At 43.8% G+C, this 24,038-nt stretch overlaps 1 protein-coding gene across 27 annotated transcripts in view; it reads left to right on the top strand.

The window, feature by feature from the left end:
- Positions 1 to 24,038, top strand: part of KALRN (kalirin RhoGEF kinase) — a 640,493-nt gene that overhangs the window by 256,444 nt on the left and 360,011 nt on the right. For all 27 annotated transcript variants that reach the window (XR_004989615.2, XM_036447859.2, XM_036447857.2 and 24 more), the window contains exon 6: positions 11,378 to 11,500. Coding sequence is in view for 26 of the 27 variants with exons in the window: in XM_036447859.2 (XP_036303752.1) it covers positions 11,378 to 11,500 (123 nt within the window). In the remaining variant the exon portion in view is untranslated. The remainder of the gene's footprint in view (positions 1 to 11,377; positions 11,501 to 24,038) is intronic.

The raw sequence follows: 24,038 nt of genomic DNA, 5'->3' as shown, positions 1-24,038 counted from the left end.
GGGTAGGGGGAAAGATGAGAGCATAAATATGGGGATGGCAATGAATATGATATGATGTGTTTGCATGGCAGTGAATAGAATATGGCTGGAAAGGGTGCTTGGTGCAGGACAGTGGTGTGAAATAGGCAGATTTGAACCAGTCTGGGGAGGAAGAGGGTACCTTGAATACCGGAATAAGGAGACCAAGTTTTGCATTGTAGATGACAGGTAGCAATAATAATAATAATTTGTGATTTCTATTTATTTTTATTTACTTTTGACCAGGGGAATGACATTGTGAAAGCAGTGTACTAGAGCAGAGGACTTGAGGGGGGCAGATGTCTTGGTATAAGGGGGAAATGGATTTAGGGAGATCAGAACATTGACACATATTGAGCATTCAGCAATACAATAATCTAGGCAAAAGGCTTAGGGCTGAGTGGAAAGTAAAGGATATATTTCAGAGTTATTTGAGGGGGGAAAAAAAGAACAAATGGGGTGAAGATGTGTGAAGTCAGGAGAAGGTAGTATTTTCATGGAAATAACATAGTAGTTGGAAATGCTGTGGAACATTGAGTCCATAAGCACCGTGTGACTGGGAATGTCTGAAATTTAGGTGTGTATTTGGGCGATAATTTGATAGTGGACTTCGGAGTTATACAGATCTAGATATGACTTCAAAATGCCATTTGAGTTCTCTTGAACTCATTTGAGTGAACTTGGCCAAGTTATTTAATCTCTGAATCTGTTTCTTTAATTAGAAAAAGATGGTGGTGATTGTATCTACTACCTAATAGGGCTGTTTTGAGGATTGAGATAATGTGTGTGAAACTCACTGTACAGAGCCTGGCACGTATTTATTCTTGTGAGTTATCTGGAAGGTTAGGGCACCCTGGAACAGAGGAAATTGTATGGGATTGAAGATCAGATGGACACTAGATTCTAAATTTATCTCCATTTCTTACAAGCTGTGTGATCTTCGGCAATTTACTTCCCTTTTTGTACAGAGTTTTCAGCATGTTTAAAATGGAATTAGCAATACCTTCTTAGTAGCATTTATAAGGACTACAGGAGATAATCTATGGAGGTACTGGCACAGGGCCTGGAACCCATGAAATAGGAAATACTATTTACGTCATTGAAGCTATGAGCCCCGTGGGTTTTCAAATGGACAGAACTTGATGAATAAAGGGCAGAGGACTGGTGGCCAAGTCTTGAGACTGTCTCCACAAGGGTATGGGGACAGGGAAGGAAGCTGGGAAGAGAAATGGAAGTAAGTTTGGCTCAATCAGTAGGAGTGAAGGATTGCTGTTTCTATTGTTTTTGTCATGCTGAGGCTAGACATGGCTTGTTGAGGAAAAGAGTGAAGTGTGTAAAAGCGCTGGTTCTCCCGAGAGCATGTAGTGTTGGTAAACTGTGAAAGCAGGAGGGAAGAGCACATCATGTCTGCAGCCAGATGGCCTGCTCCTGACAATGACCTGTAAGAGGGCCAGAGAGAAGGTAGAATTGCAGAAAGGGGTGCCCATCAGGTCAAAGCAAAGGAGAAAGTGGCTGAATGAAGAACTCAGAAGGGAGGAGATGATCAGTTTTCATTGTGGTTACAGACTTAAGAAAGTACTGAAGGCAGGACACATCACAGGCTAAGGAGAAAGTGGGTGGAGAGGAAACAAAGCAGCAAGGGCAGAGCACACTTCTGAACGTCTGCTGATGGCAGGAAGGGTAGATGGAATGAAGCTCTGAGTACATGCAGTGGGGAAGCAGAGTTCAGAGCATTGACATTGGAACAAGGCCTCCCGGGTTTGGATCTCAGCTCTGCCACTTATTAGCAGCATGGCATTGGGCAAGTTAATTAACCTCGCTGCCTTAGTTTCCCAATCTGTAAAATGAAGAGGATAATAGTGTGTGTGTGGGGGGGGGGAGAGTAATATTAGAAAGATAATTATTAAGGGGATTAAATGAGTTAACATATGTAAAGTGCCAGAACAATGCCTGGTGCATAGTGAGCATTTGACAAACATTAGTTGCTGTCAGCGTTATTGTTGTTACCATTTCGATTTCTCACAATGACTGCTGTTATTGTGAGAAATCGAAAATGAGAAAGGAGACTGAAGAAAGGGAAGACACGGAAAATGTACAGAACTGTTGTTCATACAGTTTGGAGTCTTCTTAGACTTCACTAAGTGTTCTGACTTACCAGACTACCGAGAGCCACCTTTGGCACGTACCTATTCAGGATGACATGAGACGGAACCATGGCTTACAGCAGGATAGACCTTGTGCAGTCCAGCTCAGGTGCAAGCAGACAAGATCCATGAAGCAGAAGCTGCCATGGTTTAAAACTCCATGTCCCACAGAAGCCAATAACTTTTGTATCCACTGCATTGGCACAGCTTCCGGGTCCCTGAAATGGACCTGCCAGCTATAAGGGTCACCCCATTCAGGGAAACCCAAGATATTGGGTCCGTATAGGTATTTATAGTTTACTGTTAGTCCTTCCAATCAGTTACAGATTACCAATTGGGGGGGTTGTTTAGTAATGTGTTGGCACATAGTATCTTCATCTGTTCCCAGGAAAACAGAACTAGGATGTTCGCTGAAAGTCAGATTATCATGCAGACTGGGAAAGGGTCTTGGTAACAGTGGGATATTTACCTGTTTTGTAGAGAATCTGGGCCAATTCTAGATGTGAGCAAAATGCAAGGAGGTTACATCTGAGATTAGGGAATTTGGGTGTAGATGGTGTAAGAAATATGGTTGGGGATCCACAGCATATCTACAGATCAGAGACACAGCTTGGCCTGTGAAACTGTTTGGTGACTTGGCTGATTCTGAGCCACAATGATGAGGTAATTGGGCTGAGCCATCCTCCTAAAGCAGCCAGTTTATGGTGAAAGAAGAATGGCTTATCTTTTATACAATATGTTAAAGTATGCCAGCTAGCATGCCAAAATCCTAAAGGGAAACAGAGCCCAGAGAACCTTACCTCAGTAGATATTTATTGGCAACTACAGTCTGTCGGGCACAAATCCCAACCACTTTTCCTATCTATAGATACCAGTGGAAAGATAGTCTCTCAGTTCCCTTAGCCTGCAAGCCTTGCAAAATAGAGAAGAGGCAAGTGTCACATTCCCTTAAGGCAAGAATTCTAGAAACTAGGTTCACATTTGAGGGTCCTTTATTTTTCCACTTTCTTTACCGCACTTTGGAAAACCAGGAAAGCCAATCTCAGGAGAGGGGATAATTGAAAACCAGGGATGAAGGGCCTCAAGGGTCATGGACAGAACATACAGTCAGACTTCATGTGGAAGCAGAATTGTAAAGTGGGGAAACTTGCTTTTGGTTCCCACCCACTCCTCATTTTAGGGCCTCTCTCCTTCTGTCTAGGACTCCTCCGCCACCCATTTCAGGATCTCACAAAGGGCCTTGCTTTCCCACTGAGCTATTTCTTACTGAGCTATTTCTGTATTAGGATAAACTAATTCCAGGAGGAGTTGCAGGTGTAATGCTTTTTAATAGGAATCTCTCTGGAGTGAAAAACTGTTGAGAACCGAAGGGATTGAGTGCTTAATAGTGAAAGGGTTGGGTTGTGTCAGAGAGGATGGGGCAGGGGAGAGTTTGGAAGCAAGGCAGGAGGGAGTGAGATCCCTGGGCAGGCAACACAGGAAGGACAGGTGGGCACTGTGCCCTCAGGCAAAGCCCTGAGAGAGTGTATGGGTCTCTGAGTTCTGTGTGGCCAAGGGTAACCACACAGCCCCTGAGTGTGTATCAATGTGGAGCAGTGAGAGCACTCATGGGTGCCCTGACCTGTGCAGCACCCTGTGGTTGTTCTGGGGATGCATCTCTGAGAGGGTCGGGCTGTGGATGTGTCTATTTGAGCTGCAGGTATGATTCCCATTAGCACATGGTGATTCCTCAGAAAGGTGAACCTCCTGCAACTCTAAATCCACACCTTTCATCAGTTTTGGGCTGTAAATGAAAACATTGGGGAAATGTGTGCAATGGCATATACTCTCCCTGTGGATTTAAAAACCTACCAGGTATGTAGCGCCAAACAAAGCATGAAGCCATTGTCTTGTTTGAATCTCATGACTACTCTGCTAAGGTCGAAATTGTGTAAATTGCCATCCTCATTTTACAGATGAGGGAGCGGAGGTACAGACCAATAACCTCATGGGTCAGAGTTTATACAGCAGTATCTGCACTAGAACTCAGGTCTCCTGTTTGGAGCCTCTGTTCCTTCCCCTCTAAAACACACAGAATTTTATTGTGGAGTTGACTACACATCAAGGTTCCAGACATAACAAGGTTTGCTGGCAAGGAGGTTGTTAGTACCTACCCTTCAGGGTGCAGGCTTGTATGGATAGGTTACTGCAGCGTATGTGCAGGGTACAGGAGACACCGGTGATATTGGAATGCCCATATAGAGGCAAAGAAAATCCATCAGTTGTCTTCTGTCCTCTTAGCTCATCAAACATGAACATGAGCAACTTAAAAAGCAATATAATCTGTAACTACAGATAGTAGAAAAATACTAACGATAGGTGGTAAGGTGGTTTGAAAGTTGAAAGTCTAAATCAGATGTTACTGCTAAAATTGGCAAATGAGGATAATAAGCCCAAGATTCTGATTTAATATCTTTGTTCTATGAAATAGTTTATGCTTCACTAAAAACCAGACAGACCAATAATGACCTTTTAGCTATCCCCATCTTTAAAAGAAAAGGGGAAAAGGGTTCCTTGTTATTTTCCTAATTTACATTTAAATAGGTTCTTTTTATCATTTGTTATATAGTAAGAATCAGATTTTTATATTTTCAATAAATTTTAGCCGGCATAAAAAAAATTATGTAGCTTAGTTAAAAGCAAAACATCTATATATATGAAAGCCTAAGAAACCATTATGACTGGAATGACCAGAACAACTGGTGGCTATGATGTGCACTGATCGCCAGGAGGCAGACACCCAACACAGGAGCTGCCCCCTGGTAGTCGGTGCACTTCCATAGCCAACCTCCTGTGGTCCTTCCCTTCTCCTTCTCCCCCTAGCTGGCAGATCCTGATTGCCTGATCAGAGCTGGGCCCCTGGCTGGGACAGGGAACCAGGGGTGAGAGGTAGTGGATGTGGTCCCTTTCCCAGAGAAGCCAAGGTCCAATTCCCTCCTTGGGGCCTGCAGCTGACCTCCTGCAGTACCTCCCCTGGTCCCTTCCCCCAGCTGGCGGGTCCCGATTGGCCTGCTGCCTGCCCACTGCAGTGGCAGTGCAGCGGCGAGGGAAAGAGGAGGGGGGGAGATGGTCAACCTCCCATGACCCCTCCTCCCAGCTAGCAAACCTCCTGCAGTCCCTCTCCCTTCCCCTCCCTCTGGATGGCAGGTCCTGTCTCTCCCCCTGGCCCCAGGCCCTGGTGGCAGCATGGTGGTGGGGCACAGATGGCGGTGTCTGGTGTCCATCCTTCTGCACTCGGCCCAGTGACCATCACCTCCTCTCCTAACCCTGATGGGGCCTTCAGGCCCCTATAAGCCTGGCCCCTATCAGCCCTGATCACCAGCCAGGCCTAGGGACCCCACCCATGCATGAATTTCCTGCACCAGGCCTCTAGTTAAAAGTAAAAAAAAAAAAAAAGTAGCTTATATGTAATATCTATCTTCTTAATTAGACAAAACTATGTTAGTTTTCAAACTAAGAGATAAAATTTCATTATTTAGACATGAACTTGCCTCTTAGAGGAATTTTGTTGTTATATTACATTTTGTTGAACCTACTATTTGTAGCTTCTCAAAAAAAAAAAAAGATAAAAGTGTTTGAAAACACTGTGGAGACATTTTCTTTACATCTTTGGGTCAGTCTAGTTCAAGTGTCCTCCAGAGGGCCCAATTCAAATAGAATAAATCATAAAATGTTCTAGCTGGAAGGGGTCTTAGAAAGGGTTAGTTTGTCTAGAGATTGCAACTCATTCATTCTTCATTCACAAGTGTTTATCGAGAGTAGTGGGACTATTTGAACCAGCTGTGCCCAGGCACTGATGGGACAGGGGTGAGGAGAGAGGAGGAGGCTGGGTGTTGGAGTTATTAACTCCATGTGAGGAACAGCACCTTACTTCAGTTGGAGCCCCACAGTGTCCACAGGGCTGCCTAGTGAAGGGTAACTGCCCCATGGAGCCCAGGAGAGTGGAGAGGTAGGCAGTGTCCCGAGAGCCTGGTTCAGCAGGCACTCAGTGAATGTGCATTGGGTGGAATGAATGAATTCTAGGTCCTGGGCTTCACTTCCCTGCCCTTCTTTCCCATATGTAAAGTGGGCCTGATGGATGCAGTGAGATGAAGTATGCAAAGGGACATTCTGAACTCTTAACACACCAAACAAGTGTCAGGGCTTTGATGAAAAAGCTTCCTTTCTCTGGCTATTGGCAAATGTCAGTTTTCCCATTGACATGCTTTTATTCACAACTTTTAAAATGTAAGGTATAGTACCAGAACCATTTGGCTCAGTGGATAGAGTGTCGGCCTGCAGACTGGAAGTTCCCGGGTTCAATTGCTGTCAAGGGCATGTATCTTGGTTGTGGGCACATCCCCGGTGGGAGCTGTGCAGGAGGCAGCTGGTCAATGTTTCTCTCTCAACGATGTTTCTAGCTCTCTATCCCTCTCTCTTCCTCTCTGTAAAAAATCAATAAAGTATACTGAAAAAAATCTTTGTTAAAAATGTAAGGTGTAGTGATGAATATGGGTTCTGATTCGGGAGACTCAATAAATCTATTTTTATTGTGAATGGAAAAAATACATTCTATAGTTTCTAAATTGAGCTGATTATCAACCAGGATGCTTACCTCCATTCTGAGAACCACTTACTCCTTGCACATGAGAAGTCCAGAAATGAAGAGACTTGCCCATAGTCTGATGGGTAATTAGTGAGAGAGCCAGGCTTGGAACCAGCCGTCTTCATCCAACTTGACTGCACACATGCGCATGAGTGCACACACACACACACACACACACACACACACTCTCATGCATGCATACATAATCCTCTCTCTGCAGTCAGTTCCACTGAATGCAACAGGAATAAAAATGAGCCCTGCAGACAGCCAAGCTTGCAAGTATGAGAAATGTATACTATTAAGCAACAGATTTAGGCCCAGAGCAGACTTGGGATAGTCCCTTAGCAAACAGCCATGGTAGAGAGACCCTAGTTCCTCATATCACATGGTACCATCTAGTCCCCAGAGCAGGTCTTTTTCTGTCTGCTTTAGACATGTGCCACCTCTTGGAACTCTGCCTCCAGCACAGCTGAACTTTCCCAGAATGCCCAGCCCCTGGAGAGCAGCTTGTGTGCTCAAACACGGAATGCAGAATCGGGTGGAAAGGCCTGGGCTCAGACCCATTCTGTGAGAAACCATTCAAAGAGGTGCACAGTCCCTCTGGAACTCTCCACTCTGGAATGTCTTTTAACTCACGCTTCTTACCGCTTTCTACTCGTAACTGGCCTGTGTCCAGCTCTCATTGGTCTGCAGTACAGCAGAGACCTGGCTCTGGGCCAACTAATCATTCTAGAGCTAGCACATTACTCCTCTGCTTATTTGCATATCTAAATAGCATTTAAGAGAAAATTCAGGGAAGGTCACTGTTCGGCCACTGGGGTAGCCAAGAATGTATGTGGAATGAGGTCTTTTCATCATAAATTCCAAGGACTTCAGGCACAGCAGATTTTCATTTACTCTATTGATTCTTTTGTCAGTAAGGAAAAGAGATGAGAAATTATTTTAAAACCAGAGGCCTGGTGCATGACATTTGTGCACTGAGGCGAGGAGGGGTCCCTCAGCCCAGCCTATGCCCTCTCACAGTCTGAGACCCTTGGGGATGTCCGACTGCCAGCTTAGGCCAGCTCCCCACGGGCTGGCAGTTGGACCTCTTCTGAGGGATCCTTAGCACTACTGCGGAGGTGGGGCACTGTGCTTGCCAGTTGTCAGCCTGGCTTGTGGCTGAGCTGCGCTCCCCCTGTGAGAGTGCACTGACCATCAGGGGGCAGCTCCTGGTGGCCAGTGTGCATCATAACAACCAGTTGTTCCACCATTCAGTCGATTTGCATAGTACCTTTTTATTATATAGGATAGCTGGAAGTAATCCAAGGAATTTGAAAGGGAGAATCATTCCAATCATGCATCTTTGCCTTCAGAGCTGATGTTTTTATACCTAAGTGTGAGTTGTCACAGCCTCAGTGTCTCTCTCCTGACCTCCAGACATGTAAATCTAATTGCTCATGGGGCACCTCCAGGTGAAACTCTCATAAGCCTCTCGAACCCACCACATCTAACACTGAACCCACTGCCTCTCCACCCCACCACACCCCCAGCCTCTTACCCTCCTCTTTAGGTAGCACCTGTGGGGGCAACTTTTCTTTGAGGATCCAGGGCACCATGCCAGACACCTGGCTGTTCTCCTAAGCTCTTCCTTGCCCTCCCATCCCAAACAATAGTGGAGTGGTGGGAAGAGCAAGGAAGAGCTTAGGAGTTGGCCCACTTCTCTGACTCCACTGCCGCTGCCCTAATCCAGGTCTCTAGTTTCTCACCCTCTCTCCCCAGGATTGCTGGAACAGCCTCCCAACCATACTCTGCCCCATCTCCCTCCATTCCACATCCCACACTCACATTACACCTTATTGCTCAACTTAAAACTCTCCACCACAGAATATGGCCCAGGTTTTTTTTGTAGCCTGTGTCCAGGGCTTTTCATGATCAGCCATCCCGTCCACCTTCCCAGCCATATCTTCTCCTCATATTAGATTCCAGAAGCACAGATGTGGTGTTTCAGAGCCCTGGGCACAGTGGTCTTCCCTCTCCCCACTCCCACAACCCCTTCCCCCTCCCCCCACCTAGTTCTGTCCCTTTGATCTCTCCTTTGCCTGAAGCTTCCATCCTACTCATCTCCACTTGGCTAATTCCTACCTGAGTGAAGGCTCACTCATGTGTCACTTGCTCTGGGAAGCCTTCTCTGTTCATCATCAAGGGTGTGTGCTACCTTTGATAGACCATATTGGCCTTGATCTTGATAGACTTATTTCCCGAGTTGTGATTTTAATCAAGTCATATGCCAAGTTGTACTAACAATCTTTCTGAGTCCATGTCTGCTTGAAGCCACTTAAACTTAAGAACCACACTGTAGTCATTTTGCCTGCTGTTGACATGGACAGTGCCTGGCACACAGCGAGTGTCCCTTAAGTGTTGGTTGAATGTAACTGAAAAAGTAAGCTCACTTTCCATTTAAAGGAGGATGTGGAGAAAAGGAAACCCTAATACATTGCTGGTGGGAATGCATACTGGAGCAGCCACTATGGAAAACGGTATGAGTTTCCTCAAACAATTAAAAGTGAAACTGTCATTTGACCCAGTGATCCCACTTCTGGGAATATATCCTAAGACTCCTGAAACACCAATAAGAAAGAATTATTTACACACACCCCTATGTTCATAGCAGCACAATTTACAACAGCTAAGATCTGGAAATAGCCCAAGTGCTCATCAGTAGATAAATGGATAAAAAAGCTGTGGTACGTTTACACAATGGATTACTATGTGGCTGTAAAAAGAAGGAACTCTTACCCTTTGCAACAGCATAGATGGAACTGGAGATTATTATGCTAAGTGAAACAAGCTAGTCAGAGAAAGCCAAATATCACTCATATATGGAATCTAATGAACAAAATAAATTGATGGACAAAATAGGTCCAGAGTTATGGATGCATGGAACAAACTGACAGATCTCAGAGGGGAGGATGTTGGAGGGGATGGGAAGAGATTAGCCAAAGAACATATATGCATATATGCATAACCCATGGATATAGACAATAGTGTGGGGAAGGTCTGGGATGGGGTAAGGGTTGGGTGGAGGGGGCAAAAGGGAGAAATGGAGGACATCTGTAATATTGTCAACAATAAAAATAAATATCATAGACACAAGCAATAGGGTGGTGAAGGCCTTGGGGGCCAAGGGGATAGGAGAGGGCAATGGAGAGGAAAAACGGACATATGTAATACTTTTAACAATAAAGGTTTATTTAAAAAGTAAGAATAAATAAAATACAAATAAATAAAATAAAAAAATAAAAGGAAGTAATGAGGCTGTGGTTGTGCTTCCAGGAGGACTGGCATGGCCTTTGCAGTGTCTCCAGCCTGCACCTGTGCTCAGCTCTGCAGCTGAGCCATGGCCTTGCCCATCACAAACCACAGAGTGTCCTTTCCAGGTAGAGCCGTGCTCTTCTGCAAAAGTGTCATGCCTCTCTTAGCTGTGTCACTTGACTGATCCAGGCAGAAAATGCCAGAAAATCCAACTTAAATATGCTTGAATCTTAAAGGGGATTACTTCACTCAGGTCCTAAGGAAGTCCAGGGACAAGGTAGGGCTCTGCCTCTGTTTCCTGCCATTATTTTGGCTACACGTTTTCTCTGCCTATTGGTTTCACCCTCAAGAGTAGTAACCTGAGGCTTAGAGTCACAGTGACAGTATCAGAGGAAGTGAGGTTACAGCTAAAGAACTAGGGTTCTGTTTTCCCAGAAACTTCCAGCAAACTTCCCCTCAGGCTTTATTGTACTGAGTTGGATAACATTCCTATTTCTGAGAAAATTCCATTGACCAGGAAATGGTATATACACCAATTGGCTTAGATCTGATGTCTGAGGAGGGATCCCCTTAGAATGATCAGGCCTTTCTCTGGAGCTGGGTTCTGTTCAGCAACCTTTAAAGCATGTGACTGCCTGAGAGAAACCGAAATGAAAACCATGGGAAGAGCTAGGGGAAGAAAATAGCTCAATGCCCACTGTGCCAGATAGTATTGACTGTACCCTTAAATTCTTCTTCTGCTTCCTGATGGGCTATAATAGGAACCCTGTACTTGTGAGTCCATGAAGCTACAAGAAAGCTCGGTTCAGAGTCAATTCTACACAGTGACAGTGTGTGGTTGATCTCTGCCTTTGTGGCATGTTAGTATGACCTGTTGCTTTCCACAGGTTTTCTCCCCTCTAGTGGGGCAGTAGGAATAGGTTAAGTCTCCCAGCTTGCCCCCTCATCACCTGTCCCTAAAGCATGCATGGGGCCTTCTTGCAGCTTTCTAAAAGTTTCTACAAAGGGGAAGTAAGTAGGGATAGTAAATAGCTTTTGCGCTCATCTCCCTGATTCACTTGCTCTTTGTCTGTTAGGCTCTGTAGAGAAATGCAGGGGCCAATGATGGGCCTTTCTGCTGAAAGTGAAACCAGGAAACCCAGGAAACCAGGCTGTGGACTACCCTTCACCTGCAAGGGATGATTCATTCTCCCTGGGAACCAGCAGAAGGGTTTTATTTCTTCCGACAGTTCTGAAAGTTTTGCCCTCTTGGCCCCATAACCCTTCTGATTAATCTGTATGATCTTGTCTCCTCTAGATGTTCAACTGGATAAGCCACAACAAGGAGTTATTCCTCCAGAGCCATACGGAGATCGGAGTCAGCTACCAGCATGCTCTAGACCTCCAGACACAGCACAATCACTTCGCCATGAACTCCATGGTGAGTGGAGCACCTCTGGGGGCAGGAGAGTGGTGAGGGAGGGGGCTGGAGGGAGAATGGGAAGGGGCAGGAACAGGCTTCCAACCTGAGTAAGAATGAGGAACTCTGAAGATACGGATCCTATAGCATCCTGTTTGCCAGGATGGGGACATGTGGCCAGCCAGCTGTTCTGTAGAAGATTATGGCCCCATCTTTGCCTCCAACCTTGTTTTATAAGGTGAAAGCAATGTGCTGGGGTTGTAGAAGGCATTGGCTCAGTGCAAGACTAGGAGAGTCATCAGCTCCATTCTGCCGAGGCAACCCACTAGCATGCGTGAGTCTCTGAGCTGGGATGGTGAAGGATCTTAGCTGTGGCACATTGAAATGATTGAGTGAGCCAGAACCGGTTTGGCTCAGTGGATAGAGCGTTGGCCTGCGGACTGGAAGGTCCCGGTTCGTTCCGGTCAAGGGCATGTACCTTGGTTGCGGGCACATTCCCAGTGGGGACTGTGCAGAAGGCAGCTGGTCGATGTTTCTTTCTCATTGATGTTTCTAGCTCTCTAGCTCTCTCCCTTCCTCTCTGCAAAAAAAAAAAATCAATAAAATATTTTTTTTTAAAAAGAAAAAGAAATGGTTAAGTGAATTGGGGCTGTTTAGACCGGAGAAGAGGAGCCTAAAGGGACATGCGATTGCTGCCTTAGATATATGAAGGACCTCCTTGGAAAGAGAGGGTAGAATTGCTTTGTGTTGGTCTTGGAGGCACAAGGGTCTGGGACATGGTAGTTGGAGGAGGAGGCAGGATATGGCTTAGGGGTGGGGTAGGGGTGGATGCATTGGGAGTTACTGAGCTCCCCATCATGGGGGAGGGGGCGGGCGGTGTTCAAGCATACCCTGAATTTGGAGACGGATATTTCCTAGCTGTGTGGCCATAGAGAATTTATCTCTCTGTGTTTCAATTTCTTCATCTATAAAATGGAAATAACAGCTATTTATAGAGTTGTAAGGATTCAGTGAGTTGTGAGGTGGTTGGAGCTGTGACTGGTACATATAGTAAGTTATCAGCAATTATTGGGATGATGATGATGCAGGAGTCTAGTTCAGATAACACCTGTGATGCCTCATAAAACGAATGCTTTGGGATATTATTTTTCCCATGTGGTCACTCTTAAGAAACTTCATTTCAAAATCTTGTCTGCCCCTTGGGCCCATGAATTGTATTTGAAATGCATGAGATTTAAGTATGTCTCTCTCTCCTTCTTGCAAGCTCTTCCTACTTGTATTACTGATCCATAAGAATAGGGCCACCATTCATATATCTGAACACCAAGGGCACCTTATCATTTCAGCCAGGGATGCTGATAGGGAAGCAAGTGTTAGAAAAACATAAATATAGAGGATCATGGAAGCCAGGAAGGAAGAGAATTTCATTTTTTCCAGGTTGTGTTAGACATGCTCCACACTGGACTTACTGTCCTGAGAAAGAAATAGTTCTGGCCTCGGCTTGTTCAGTGTCTAGCTGGGGGATAACTCAGACAGTCATGCTGCAGCTTGGCATGTGCCAGATGATATGCCGAGTTAACCTAAAACCTTAAAAAACTAACAGTGTTTCCCAAAGTGTGGTACGCGTACCCCCAGGGGTACGGGAAGAGTTTGGTGGGGGTACGCGTTGCACCGGAGTTTGATGGGGATATGCACTGCACCGTGCTTAGCTGCGCCTAATTCTACGTTCTCATGAGTACAAGGGGTACTCAGCGTTATGAAAATTATAGAAGGGGTACACATATGTCAAAAGTTTGGGAAACACTGGTTTAAGACAACAGGGGTTGATTTCTTGCTCCTACCACATGCCCATCACTGGCTGACAAGAGCTCTGCTCATCACAGTCCCTCGGCGACCCAGGCTGATGGAGCAGCCACCGTCTTAGACACTGCCAGTCCTCTCACCAGACAAAATAGCCAACCCCATGCTGGCTCTGCAACCATCCACCAAGTGGCATGCCACTTTCACTCATCTCTCCATAGTCAACTCCAGTCTCATAGCCACATCTCACTTTGTGGATGGAAGTGTTTATAGTCCTGTCACGTGATGGGGAGGAGAGAGTGGGATATTTGGGAATATCTCTAATGCCCAATACAGGGAGCCATTGCAGGATGTAAGGTAGAGATGAACATCATGAGCTTTGCTTAGAAAGATAACTCAGGCTGCAGAATAGGAGGCTGTGAATCCAGGCAGTAAAAAACATCAACATTGATTTTTTTAAATCAGGTTTGGCACAACGGTCTTGTGTCTTCATCGTAAATGTAAAGACTCATTGCCTTTGAACTAGACTCCTATAATTATGTCTCATCCCTGGCTCACTTGAGTCACAGAGGAGCAAAACAATTGATTACAGGTGATTAAGGACGTGAACTCAAATCTAGTCGAGTCTGATTGTCTGTGTGCCTTGTGGATTTCCCCTGGTGAATTTTTACGGATTCTGTGCCAGAATCTTCGTGTCACCCATCTGCCTGGCCCCAAAGCAGACACACTCATTTTAATAAGAAGCAAAGACAGACATAATTAGGGAGGCAAGTATGCTGCCAAGTCCCTCACACCATGAACTACAAAGCTAAATAGGAGAGCCTTTGGTTTTGAAAGATCTGTACCGCTGCTCATCTCTGTTCATGTGGATAGCTGAGAGCTAGTAGCACATCAAAAACCTTTCCTCGGAAAAAATTTACTTTTGAAGTCTCTATATTCAGAACAAAAATGAGGGAGAACATTTACTGAAGGGAAATATCTTCTGGAGTTGGGAGAGAAGGGAAAAGAGATTTAATAAACACCAGCCAATTAGCCCAGTCTAGTCTCAAAGGCTCCTCCCCCAGAAGAGTGCAGCACTCAGAGGCCGTCACCTGATTAGACTGGATCTCCTCTCTGGCTGCAGGGCAAGGGAAGGGAAGTCCCAGGGTTGTTTGATCAAATTGCCCAGCGCCTGTGCTTTATAAACACAGCCCGTGCTATGGTTACAGGTTTGTTATTGAGAAGAACTTCCACAAAGAGGGGTGTCATCATCCCAAACAGGTGAAAGGAGGGAATTACAGACTCCCTTTCTCTGGCCTGAGTGATGGATGTTGCTGCCAAGAAGCAGATGAATACAAACAGCTACTCCTGGAGCCCAGTGACTACAGGAGTGACCGGTTAGTCCCACAGGGGACGTGAGAATGTGGATTGGTCTGTACGTTCACAGAGGCATTTCTGTTTCTGTTCTTAGAAGTGGTGTGCACACTGTACACACAGCCACACATCTTTCCACGTAAAGGTATGTGCATGTAGCTACTTTGTTTTAGGCTACATGTGAGTTCTTTGATATTGAATCCTGTTTGACAACTGAAGTAGGCCAGGGATTTCTTACCTTTTTGGGAGGTCACAGACACCTTCAAAATCTAATGAAGATGGTGAGTCTTCTCCCCAGAGAAATGTATATCCGAACAGTATTTTTTAGATAATTTCAGGGACTTCAAGGGAATCCTAAAGCTTGTTATTCAGCCTCCCCAATTTAAAATCTCAAGAACCTAATGACTTTCTTCACACATTTCACAAATAATTAAGAATCAGACATTGTGCTGGATGTGCGACATAGAGAAGCGAATAAAAGAGAGATGGTTTATTCTATAGAGGTTCCAGTGGGGAGACAGATGTTAAATATATAATCTAATATAAAAATATAATTGAAACCGTAAGTTTTATGTTGGAAGAGTAAGGGATACTATAGTAGAATATAACAAAAGAGGCTCAATTTAAGTGAGGGGAGGTGTATTTATCCTTCAATAATAAGTACTAATTTGCTCATTGTCCATTCATTTATAGTAATTTATGATTTGTGAATTAACTATATCTACCAAAGAACTTATAATTTAAAGACGCCCTGGGTATATTGTTTTTTTTTTTAAACATATTTTTATTGATTTTTTACAGAGAGGAAGGGAGAGAGATAGTGAGCTAGAAACACCAATGAGAGAGAAACACCGACCAGCTGCCTCTTGCACACCCCCTACCCGGGATGTGCCCGCAACCAACATACATGCCCCTGACCGGAATTGAACCTGGGACTTTTCAGTCTGCAGACCGACGCTCTACCACTGAGCCAAACCGGTTTCTGCTGTTTTGTAAATTAAAATGATCAATTTATAATTTATGTTTTCTAAGATTTGTTTTCATATGTCTAGTTTTGGTTAAAGATGCAACTCCAGTTAAGGTGACCATTACTGAGAAATAATTGCATATCATTAAATCACGGGGGAAATCAGAAATTTCCTAAATTTTATTCTGAATTGGTACCGATAAAGCTATCAGTTATTAATATGCCAAGAGTGTGTGAGGGACACCCTACTGACTAAGGTATGTGTGGAACTCTAAAAGAAAAAGGTTAAAATTGGTTGATTTTTGGCTTTTTGTCTAACATATTTTTTTGTAGTTCCCGCTGGAGAATCCTAGTCTTTTGATCTTTAAAAAATAAGTAATAATAATAATCCACCTGCTAAAACCCAGTAGGAAATAGGAAAATGTTTCCTGGATTCTTATAGTGCCTCAGAAAGCCAGGTTTCTTGAGTTCCCTGGAGCCTCCCTCTTGTTTAATTATGCCTTCTGTTGTGAAGCCTTCACCACAGATTCTTCTTCTGAGTGTGGCCTTCTCCTCTAATGGGACTGTGGGCAGATGGAATAGGGTTGGGTTGTAATACGCAACAGAACAATCATCTAGCCATCCAGTTCTAGTTCTTTATGAAAGAGTCACAGGAGTACATACAAACATAACCCAGCCTTATTTACAATTTTAATTAGCCAGTTCTTTGGGAAAAATAAATTGCTATGGTTTCTGTCTAGAATTTTAAAATATGAAATAATATTCACTTTCTATTAGTACGACTATGAGGATTCACATTAGTGATAACCATGTGCAGCTAGGAATCCTGTCTGCTGTGGCATATTTGAAAGCCACTTTAATCCTATTAATTTTCTCACCAGAGGTACTTATCTCCACTTGATGGTGTGCAAATCAGCTCAATTGCAGCAAGGCCAGTGGTGCTTTCTCTTTGTAGCAAGGCCTGTGGTGCGCACACACACACAGTTACAAAGCTCCATTGTAAACATAGACCCATCAGAAAAAAAGAGAACATCAATCTTATATGATGTGTGTTAGTCTTTTTAGTATAATTTTTTTCAAAGAACCATGTAGTGAGTTTTCTAAATCTGCAGATTTCCTTTTAGCTTCTACCCCAGTCCTAGAAAATTGTAATTTCTGGAGGATAGGTCCTTAAGAACCTAAATTTTTAACAAGCTCCCCAGTGAAATACACTGAGTGGCCAGATTATTATGATCTCTGAACACATAATAATCTGGATATATATATATATATATATATATATATATATATATATATATATATACATACATACATATATATGAGGCCCTGTGCATGAATTTGTGCATGGGTGGGGTCCTGCCAGCCTGGCCAGTGGGTAGGGACATGGGTGGTTGGCCAGCCTGCCTGCTATTTGAACTCCTAGTCAAGAGGACAATTTGCATATTAGCCTTTTATTATATAGGATATACACTGAGTGGCCAAATTATTGTGCCTTCAAAGATCATAATAATCTGGCCACTCAGTGTATATTCACATTAAGGTTAGAGAACTGCTGTTCTGTGGGTATCTAGACAGATAAAATAGATTCTTACTAAAATAAAGTATCACAACTTCTGAAAGACAGTCCACTTCCAGCCACACAGTATGAGGAATTCCACAGACCTGCTTGCCAGTGGAACTAGTGAAAATTATTTTTAAAAAGTTAAAGTCTCTGGAAATAGTCCTCCATGCATACAGCAAATGAAGAAACACTCAAGAAAATCTACTAAGCCTCAATAAGAACAATGAGTCTGTGGTATTGGAACCAAGACCTATTCCCTCCCTCTCCCATCCCAGCTGAGTAACATGGAAACCCTAACTGTTGCAACCAAGGACACAGGGCTCTCTTTCTCCCTAAGTTCCCAGTTGAATGACTGTCTTTCCAGATGAGGCATTTCTTACCCTGATCCAAGCTCCCTGTTGCTACAGCTCAGTTCTGGGTAAGTGTGGCTAAGAGCTGGGAACTCCTTCTGCCTAGTTCCCACTGATGGAACAGAGGCTCTAACATGGGTACAACACTGCTGAGAATTCTAAGGTCCCAGTTGCCCTTGCCCAGCCTTGCAATGCAGAGCCTTGCTGAGAGAGGCAAGGCAAGAAGACCTGAGACTTCTCCCTCCCCTCTTCTGAGACTTCAGCTCCTAAAGTGGGGATATCACTCAGGGAAGCATGCTACTCTCCCTAATGCCAGCACCAGAGCCATGGCTTAGAGATTTTTGCCTGGAGATGGAAATAAACTTTAATACAGAGAGTGCCAAATCTTTCCCCAAAGCTACTACTTCATTTGCACCACAGAGTGGATTAATTCAAACTAAAAGCATCTGGAAAATACCCATAGGGAGGCTCTGGTGAAAGGCAATTGGGAAAAGATTGGTAGAGTATATGGAGATACAGGATAAATGGTGAGCATGCTAGTTTGCCACAGAGAACTGGAGAAAGAGACCTCCTGGGACCAGAACAGTTCTCAAGTACTGACCTCAGAAACTATCTCTGCAGCCCTAGCTGGTTTGGCTCAGTAGATAGAGTGTCGGCCTGCAGACTGAAGGGTCCCAGGTTTCGTTCCAATTAGGGGCACAAGCTGAAAATTCTAGGGTCCTGGTTGCCCTTGCTGAGAATTCTAGGGTCCCAAGTTGTGGGCTTGATTTTTGGTGTGGGGCATGCAGGAGGCAGCTGATCAATGATTCTCTGTCATCATTGATGTATCTCTCTCTCTTTCTCTCTCCCTCTCCCCTCTCTCTGAAATATATATATATATGAAACTGTTTCTTCAAAGGAGTCCACATTTGATTAAATAAGACTGTGGAAGAATTTTTGTCCCAGAACATTCTTAAAAACAACAATCAGCTGGAAATTAGTGGAATTTAACAGCTGGGGGTAGTCAGGGAAAAAGTTAAAAGTTAAAAGAGAGCACTGCCAAGGCTACTTCACCCCGGGGTGACTCTGGCACACCAAAGGCTGCACCTCCTGAGGAGCAACTTCGTAGGTTGCCACTGAGGGGGCTGAGGTGGAAATAAAACTTCCCTTTAAAAAGTCCAGCCAGTTACTAAACAAATAAGCAAGAAAATGACAGGCCCCGAGGGGAAGCAGGGAGGGAAAGGACCTGTAACCAGAATTGCTACAATAGAGTATCTAAAATGTCTAGTTTCCATAAAAAAACAAAAAACAAAAAAAACTATAAGACTTGCAAAGAAACAGGAAAGTGTAACAGGCAGTGTGAGGATTGGGCGGAACAGATAAAAGGCAAAGAAGACCAAAGTGCCTGTGAGAGCCACTAAATGCCAGATTTAACAAGAATGTCAAAGTAGCTATTATAAGTGTTTTTGTTTTGTTTAAAAAAAAGACACTAAAGGAATTCATGATTTAAAAAATAAAGGAAGGTATAATGACAATATCTTATCAAACATAGAATATCAGTAAAAAAAAAAAGATTGAAATTATAAAAAAGAACCAAAAGGAAAAAAGCAATCATAGAAATAAAAATTCACCAGAGAAGCTCAACAGTAGATTTGAACTGGAAGAAGAAAGCATTCACAACTTTTAAAATAGATCAATAGAAATCACTCTTTCTGAAGAATAGAAAGGAAACAGAATGAAGAAAAATGAACAGAGTCTTAGAAAAACATGAGACACCATTAAAGGTATTATCATATGCATACTAGGAGTACCAGAAGAAGAGGAGAGGAAGAAAGGAACAGAAAAAAAATATTAAAAGAAAAAATGGCTGAAATCTTCCAAATATATCAGAAAACATTAATGAATGCAGCTGGGAAAATGAAGGAACTCCAATGAGGATAAATCTAAAGAGATCCATAAAAACACTGAACACCAATGACAGGAGTAAATCTTGAATGCAGTAAGAGGAAAGTGATTTTTCACAGGGAATCCCAATAATATTAATAGTTGATTTCTCATCAGAAATAGTGGAAACCAGAAGGAAGTGGGATATTCTATGTGCTTGAAAGACAAAAAAACAAAAAGAACAAATAACCTGTCAACCAAGAGTTTGATAATACAACAAGTTTCTTTCAAATATGAAGTGAAATAAGCTTTAGCCAGTTTTTCTCAGTGGTTAGAGTACCAGCCTGTGGACTGAAGGGTCTTAGGTTCAATTCCAGTCAAGAGCACTACGTCAGTTGCAGGCGTGATCCCTTGTAGGGGTGTATGTGGAAAACAACCAATCAATGTGCTCTCTCACATTGATGATTTTTTTCTCTCTCTACTTCTTCACATCCTTCAACTCTCTCTAAAAATCAATGGAAAATATCCTCAGGTAAGGATAACAGAAAACAAAACAAAACAAAACAAAACACCAAGCAAATATTTTAAGTGAAATAAAGATATTTCCAGATAAACAAATACTGTGAAAATTTGTTGCTAGCAGACACACCTTATAAAAAAAAATAAAGGCCACCTTGGAATACAGTCTGATGTTTCCTCAAACTTCTCTGGGATCCAGTGATTCAAGTCCTAAGTATAAGCCCAAGAGAAAGAAAAAAAAAATTTACACAAAATGTTCACACATTGTAGACAAACGTTTATAGCAATATTATTCATAATATTAAAAGGTGGAAGCAACTCAAATGCTCATCAGCTGATGAACGGATAAACAAAAGGTGGCATATCCTTATAATGGAATATTATTTAGCTGTAGAAAGAAATGAAGTACTGACATATACTATAACACAGATGAACCTTGAAAATATTTTCCTAAGTGAAGGAAGCTAATTGCTAAAGACAGTGTGGCACATATTTATAGGATTTCATTTATATAAAAGTTCAGAATAGGCAAACCTATTGAGACAAATCCCTGGTGGGATAGGGCCTAAACGGGCAGTTGAACATCCCTTGAAGGGTCCCAGATTGGAGAGGTTGAAGGCTGGACTGAGGGACAACCCCCCCCACCAACCCTCTTGCACAAAATTCGGGCCAATAGTGTCTCAATAAAACTTTTAAGAAAAAGAAGAAAATGACAACTGGGAAGGAAATGTTTTTAAGTGGGTTCCCACTAGCTTTAAGATACCACATTCTTAACCGTGAAGAGCGTGTCCATAGTAGTGTTAGTAAGGTTGAAGTAGAAGAGTCAGTGTACCACTTGGCATTCACTCATTGGTGTAGTCAACAGACTTTTGTTGTCTGTGCCCTTTGCTAGACATTGAGAACAAGATTCATAAGACACAAAGATGTGTTCAAGGACTTTGCAATTTAGCCATCCTCAAATTTAGGTACCTATTGCAAAGAGTGTTTTGCCCCCTAGGATATAAGCTCCTAAGGGCAGAGCTTTGTGTGTTTTGCTCATACTTTCATCTCCAGGACTATAGCAATGCCTGGCTATAAACCTATTAGGTTTCTAATAAACACTTGTTAAGGACAGTAAGCATGCCATAGCGCCCGTCACCAACCCAGAATTTGATCAGCCAGGGCACAAAACTCGTAAGGCAGGGCCTTCACTTCTGAGGGAGCTCTTTAGGATATGATTCCAGCAGAAGCTGAACAAGATGGTGAGCGAGAGCAGTGATGCACACTAACATCCAGGAACTATGGGACCAAATGACCTTTCAATTTTCACCTGAGCCCAAGCATCTTTATTCCTTAGTTTCTAACCCTAAACATGGAAGTAAAACCTCTGACATGTGTCCCTCTCTGACAAGAATGAATGGGGTCCAGTGTTTGCTGTTAACACTGGGATTCCTAAGGCGGGCCTTCTAGGGAAATCTGCACTTGTGAAATATTGCCTGTGCCGCCAGCTAGACTTATTCTTGCTAATCAAGTGGAACAGGATGCAGAATCTGTATCGCCACAAACAGCTTTGTGGGTGGAACTTCTGTTTTCTTCTAACTCAGTGGAAGGATTAGATTTTATCTTCTGATTTGTTCAGGATCCACTTATGATCCTTGCTCTTGGCACCATTGTCCACATTAAACTTTCCTAAGGAGAGAAGAATGTGCTTTGAGCTAAGCCTGGTGAAGCTGGTGAACATGTCTGAGGCAGCAGTCCCCCTACTGCCCACCCCTCGCTGCCCACTAGAGTCACCTGGGGAGCTTTGGAAAAATACCACATGTGGGTCCCACTGCCTGAGACGGGCTTAACTGTGCTGGGGAAATCTGTGCAAGATGGAGAATCACTGGTCCAGGGTGAAGAAAATAAGCCAAGGAACAATTGCCCTGAGGTCAAGCTCCAAACTTCTGGATAATTAGCCTTTGGATGTGAAGGTGAGGGCTTTCCTTCAAGGTCAGGAGTATCCAGGGAGAAGGAGTATCTGTCTTTACTCTCTGTTTCTTGTTCCCCATTCCAACCTCTCTAGCTGTCCTATTAATTTTTACCACTGGTCTCTATTCAGCCATGTGTTGGGGACTGGCTCCTATTCAAACAAACATAGGGAAGCTCCTTGTGTTAGGCAGAGGCTCTTTCAGCATCAGTCTGGTATGTAATGCTGGATTCTCTCGCCTGCCTTCAAGTCACCTGGCTTGGGCTGCTTCTGAAAGGCTTCTCTGCGCAGACTAGCAGGGCGTGGCTGATCACTCAGCTTTCTAGCTTGTGGCTGGCGCTGGCCTGGAACAGCCTCCTCTCTTGACCATATACCACCTTCCTCCCTGCAGATTCCTCTCCTTTTTTCCCTCACTTCTAGTTCTCTGCCCACAACCCTGAGACCTCTTTTCTGGCTTCACACCACTGCTCTCTGGGGCCTTTTGTCAACATGCTCCTTGTCCTCAGGTTATTATGTCATTTGGATGTGTATCCACCAAGCCCTGTAGCCCACACTTTTACATGCTCACATGCAGCTAGTGTCTGTTCTCTACTGCCTGCAGCCACCAAGGAGTTAATTGCCTGAAATTCAGCCAAAGCTGACTCATACCTTTGAGGTCTGCTGGAGCTGAATGAAAGGCATGAAATGGTCTATGAAACCTAGCCCATCAGATGTGAAAGGGCTCACACTGTAAAGCACAACACAAACATGAAGTATTGTATTTGTATTGATAAGCAGCAGCATTGCACATGCCATTCTGGGCTATGGGTGGTAGCCAGCCAGGAGTACCAGATAAGGGACAGAGACTGAGCAAGGGCATATAGGCAAGATCTTTACAAATCAGGACATTTGATACCTGAGAGGTCAGGACCAGGTAGGTAGGTAGGAAGGGAGCAGCACTTAAAAGCAGAGGTCAGAATTCATGACATAGGCAGAGGCCCAGAAATAGGAAGAACTAAAGGATTCCCATCAGCAAGTCCTTTTGGTAATATCCTCAAAATAAACCCAGATTCTGGCCACTTGTTATCACCTCCACCTCCACCACCCTGGTCCATGCTGCCATCAGCTCCTGCCTGGACTGTGGAAGCAGCTTCTACCTGGTCTCCCTGCTTCCACCTTTTTTTCCCTTATAGTCCATTCTCAACATAACAGCCTGAGTGATCCTGCTACAAGTAAAGTACATCACATCATGTCACATCCGCACTCAAAATGCTTTAATGCCTTCCTGTTCTCAGGATAAAAGCTGACGTCCCTGATCATAGTTTATGGTCTGGACATCAGTTACCCCTTGAATCTCAACCTCTACCACCTACTCATCTGCTCCAATCAACCTAGACTTCTTGCTGTTCTTTGAACCCTCCATGGTTATTCCTGCTCCATGGTCTTTGCCCTTGCTGTTCCCTCCACCTGGAACCTCTTCCTACCTGTTCACTCACTTCATTCAGGGCTAAACTCAGGTGTGTCATCCCTGATCTCATGGGTGAGTCTGCCCTGACTTCTTTATCTTAAGTAGTGCTTCCCATCCCCATCACAATCTATCTTTAACTCAGCTGTATTTTATAGCACTGAAGTAAGAAATCTTCTTATATATATATATAAAAGCCTAATATGCAAAGTATCCCCTCGGGAGTTCCACCTACCAGGAGTTCCATCGCTTGCTATGACATGTGTTGACCACCACGAGCCATTGTGGAATGAAGGAAGGCCCCGGCCTGCAGCCAGTAGCTGGGGAAGGGAGGCCCTGACCAGCAGTCAGCAGCTGCTAGGAATTCTACCTGTGTACGAATTCACTGGGCCTCTAGTATATAATAAATATTCATCTACTCTCTGACTCCTCTCTGAAATGTAAACTGCATGAATGTAGAAATTTTGTCTGTCTTGTTCCCTGTTTGCACAATGTAAGGACATTGTTGAATGAATAGTTGAATAAACAAATAGGATAGAGATTTAAGACTCTAGCCATAAGGCAATATATTTATTAAAGGGGCAAAGTATTGCCTTCATCCTTAGCTTTCCAGTGGATCTGTGGAGTCAGGGACCTGTTTATTCCCCAGGATGACTGGCCTTGAGTTTACAGATGAGATGGAAATTATTGCTCCAAGAGGGAGAACATAAGAGAAGCCCACCTGCCAGGTTCCTGCCCACTCTGGAGCTGGGCT

The sequence above is a fragment of the Pipistrellus kuhlii genome, unplaced genomic scaffold (genome assembly GCF_014108245.1).
Source record: "Pipistrellus kuhlii isolate mPipKuh1 unplaced genomic scaffold, mPipKuh1.p scaffold_m20_p_2, whole genome shotgun sequence".
Taxonomy (NCBI): domain Eukaryota; kingdom Metazoa; phylum Chordata; class Mammalia; order Chiroptera; family Vespertilionidae; genus Pipistrellus; species Pipistrellus kuhlii.
This window is presented reverse-complemented; position numbering and strand designations above follow the sequence as displayed.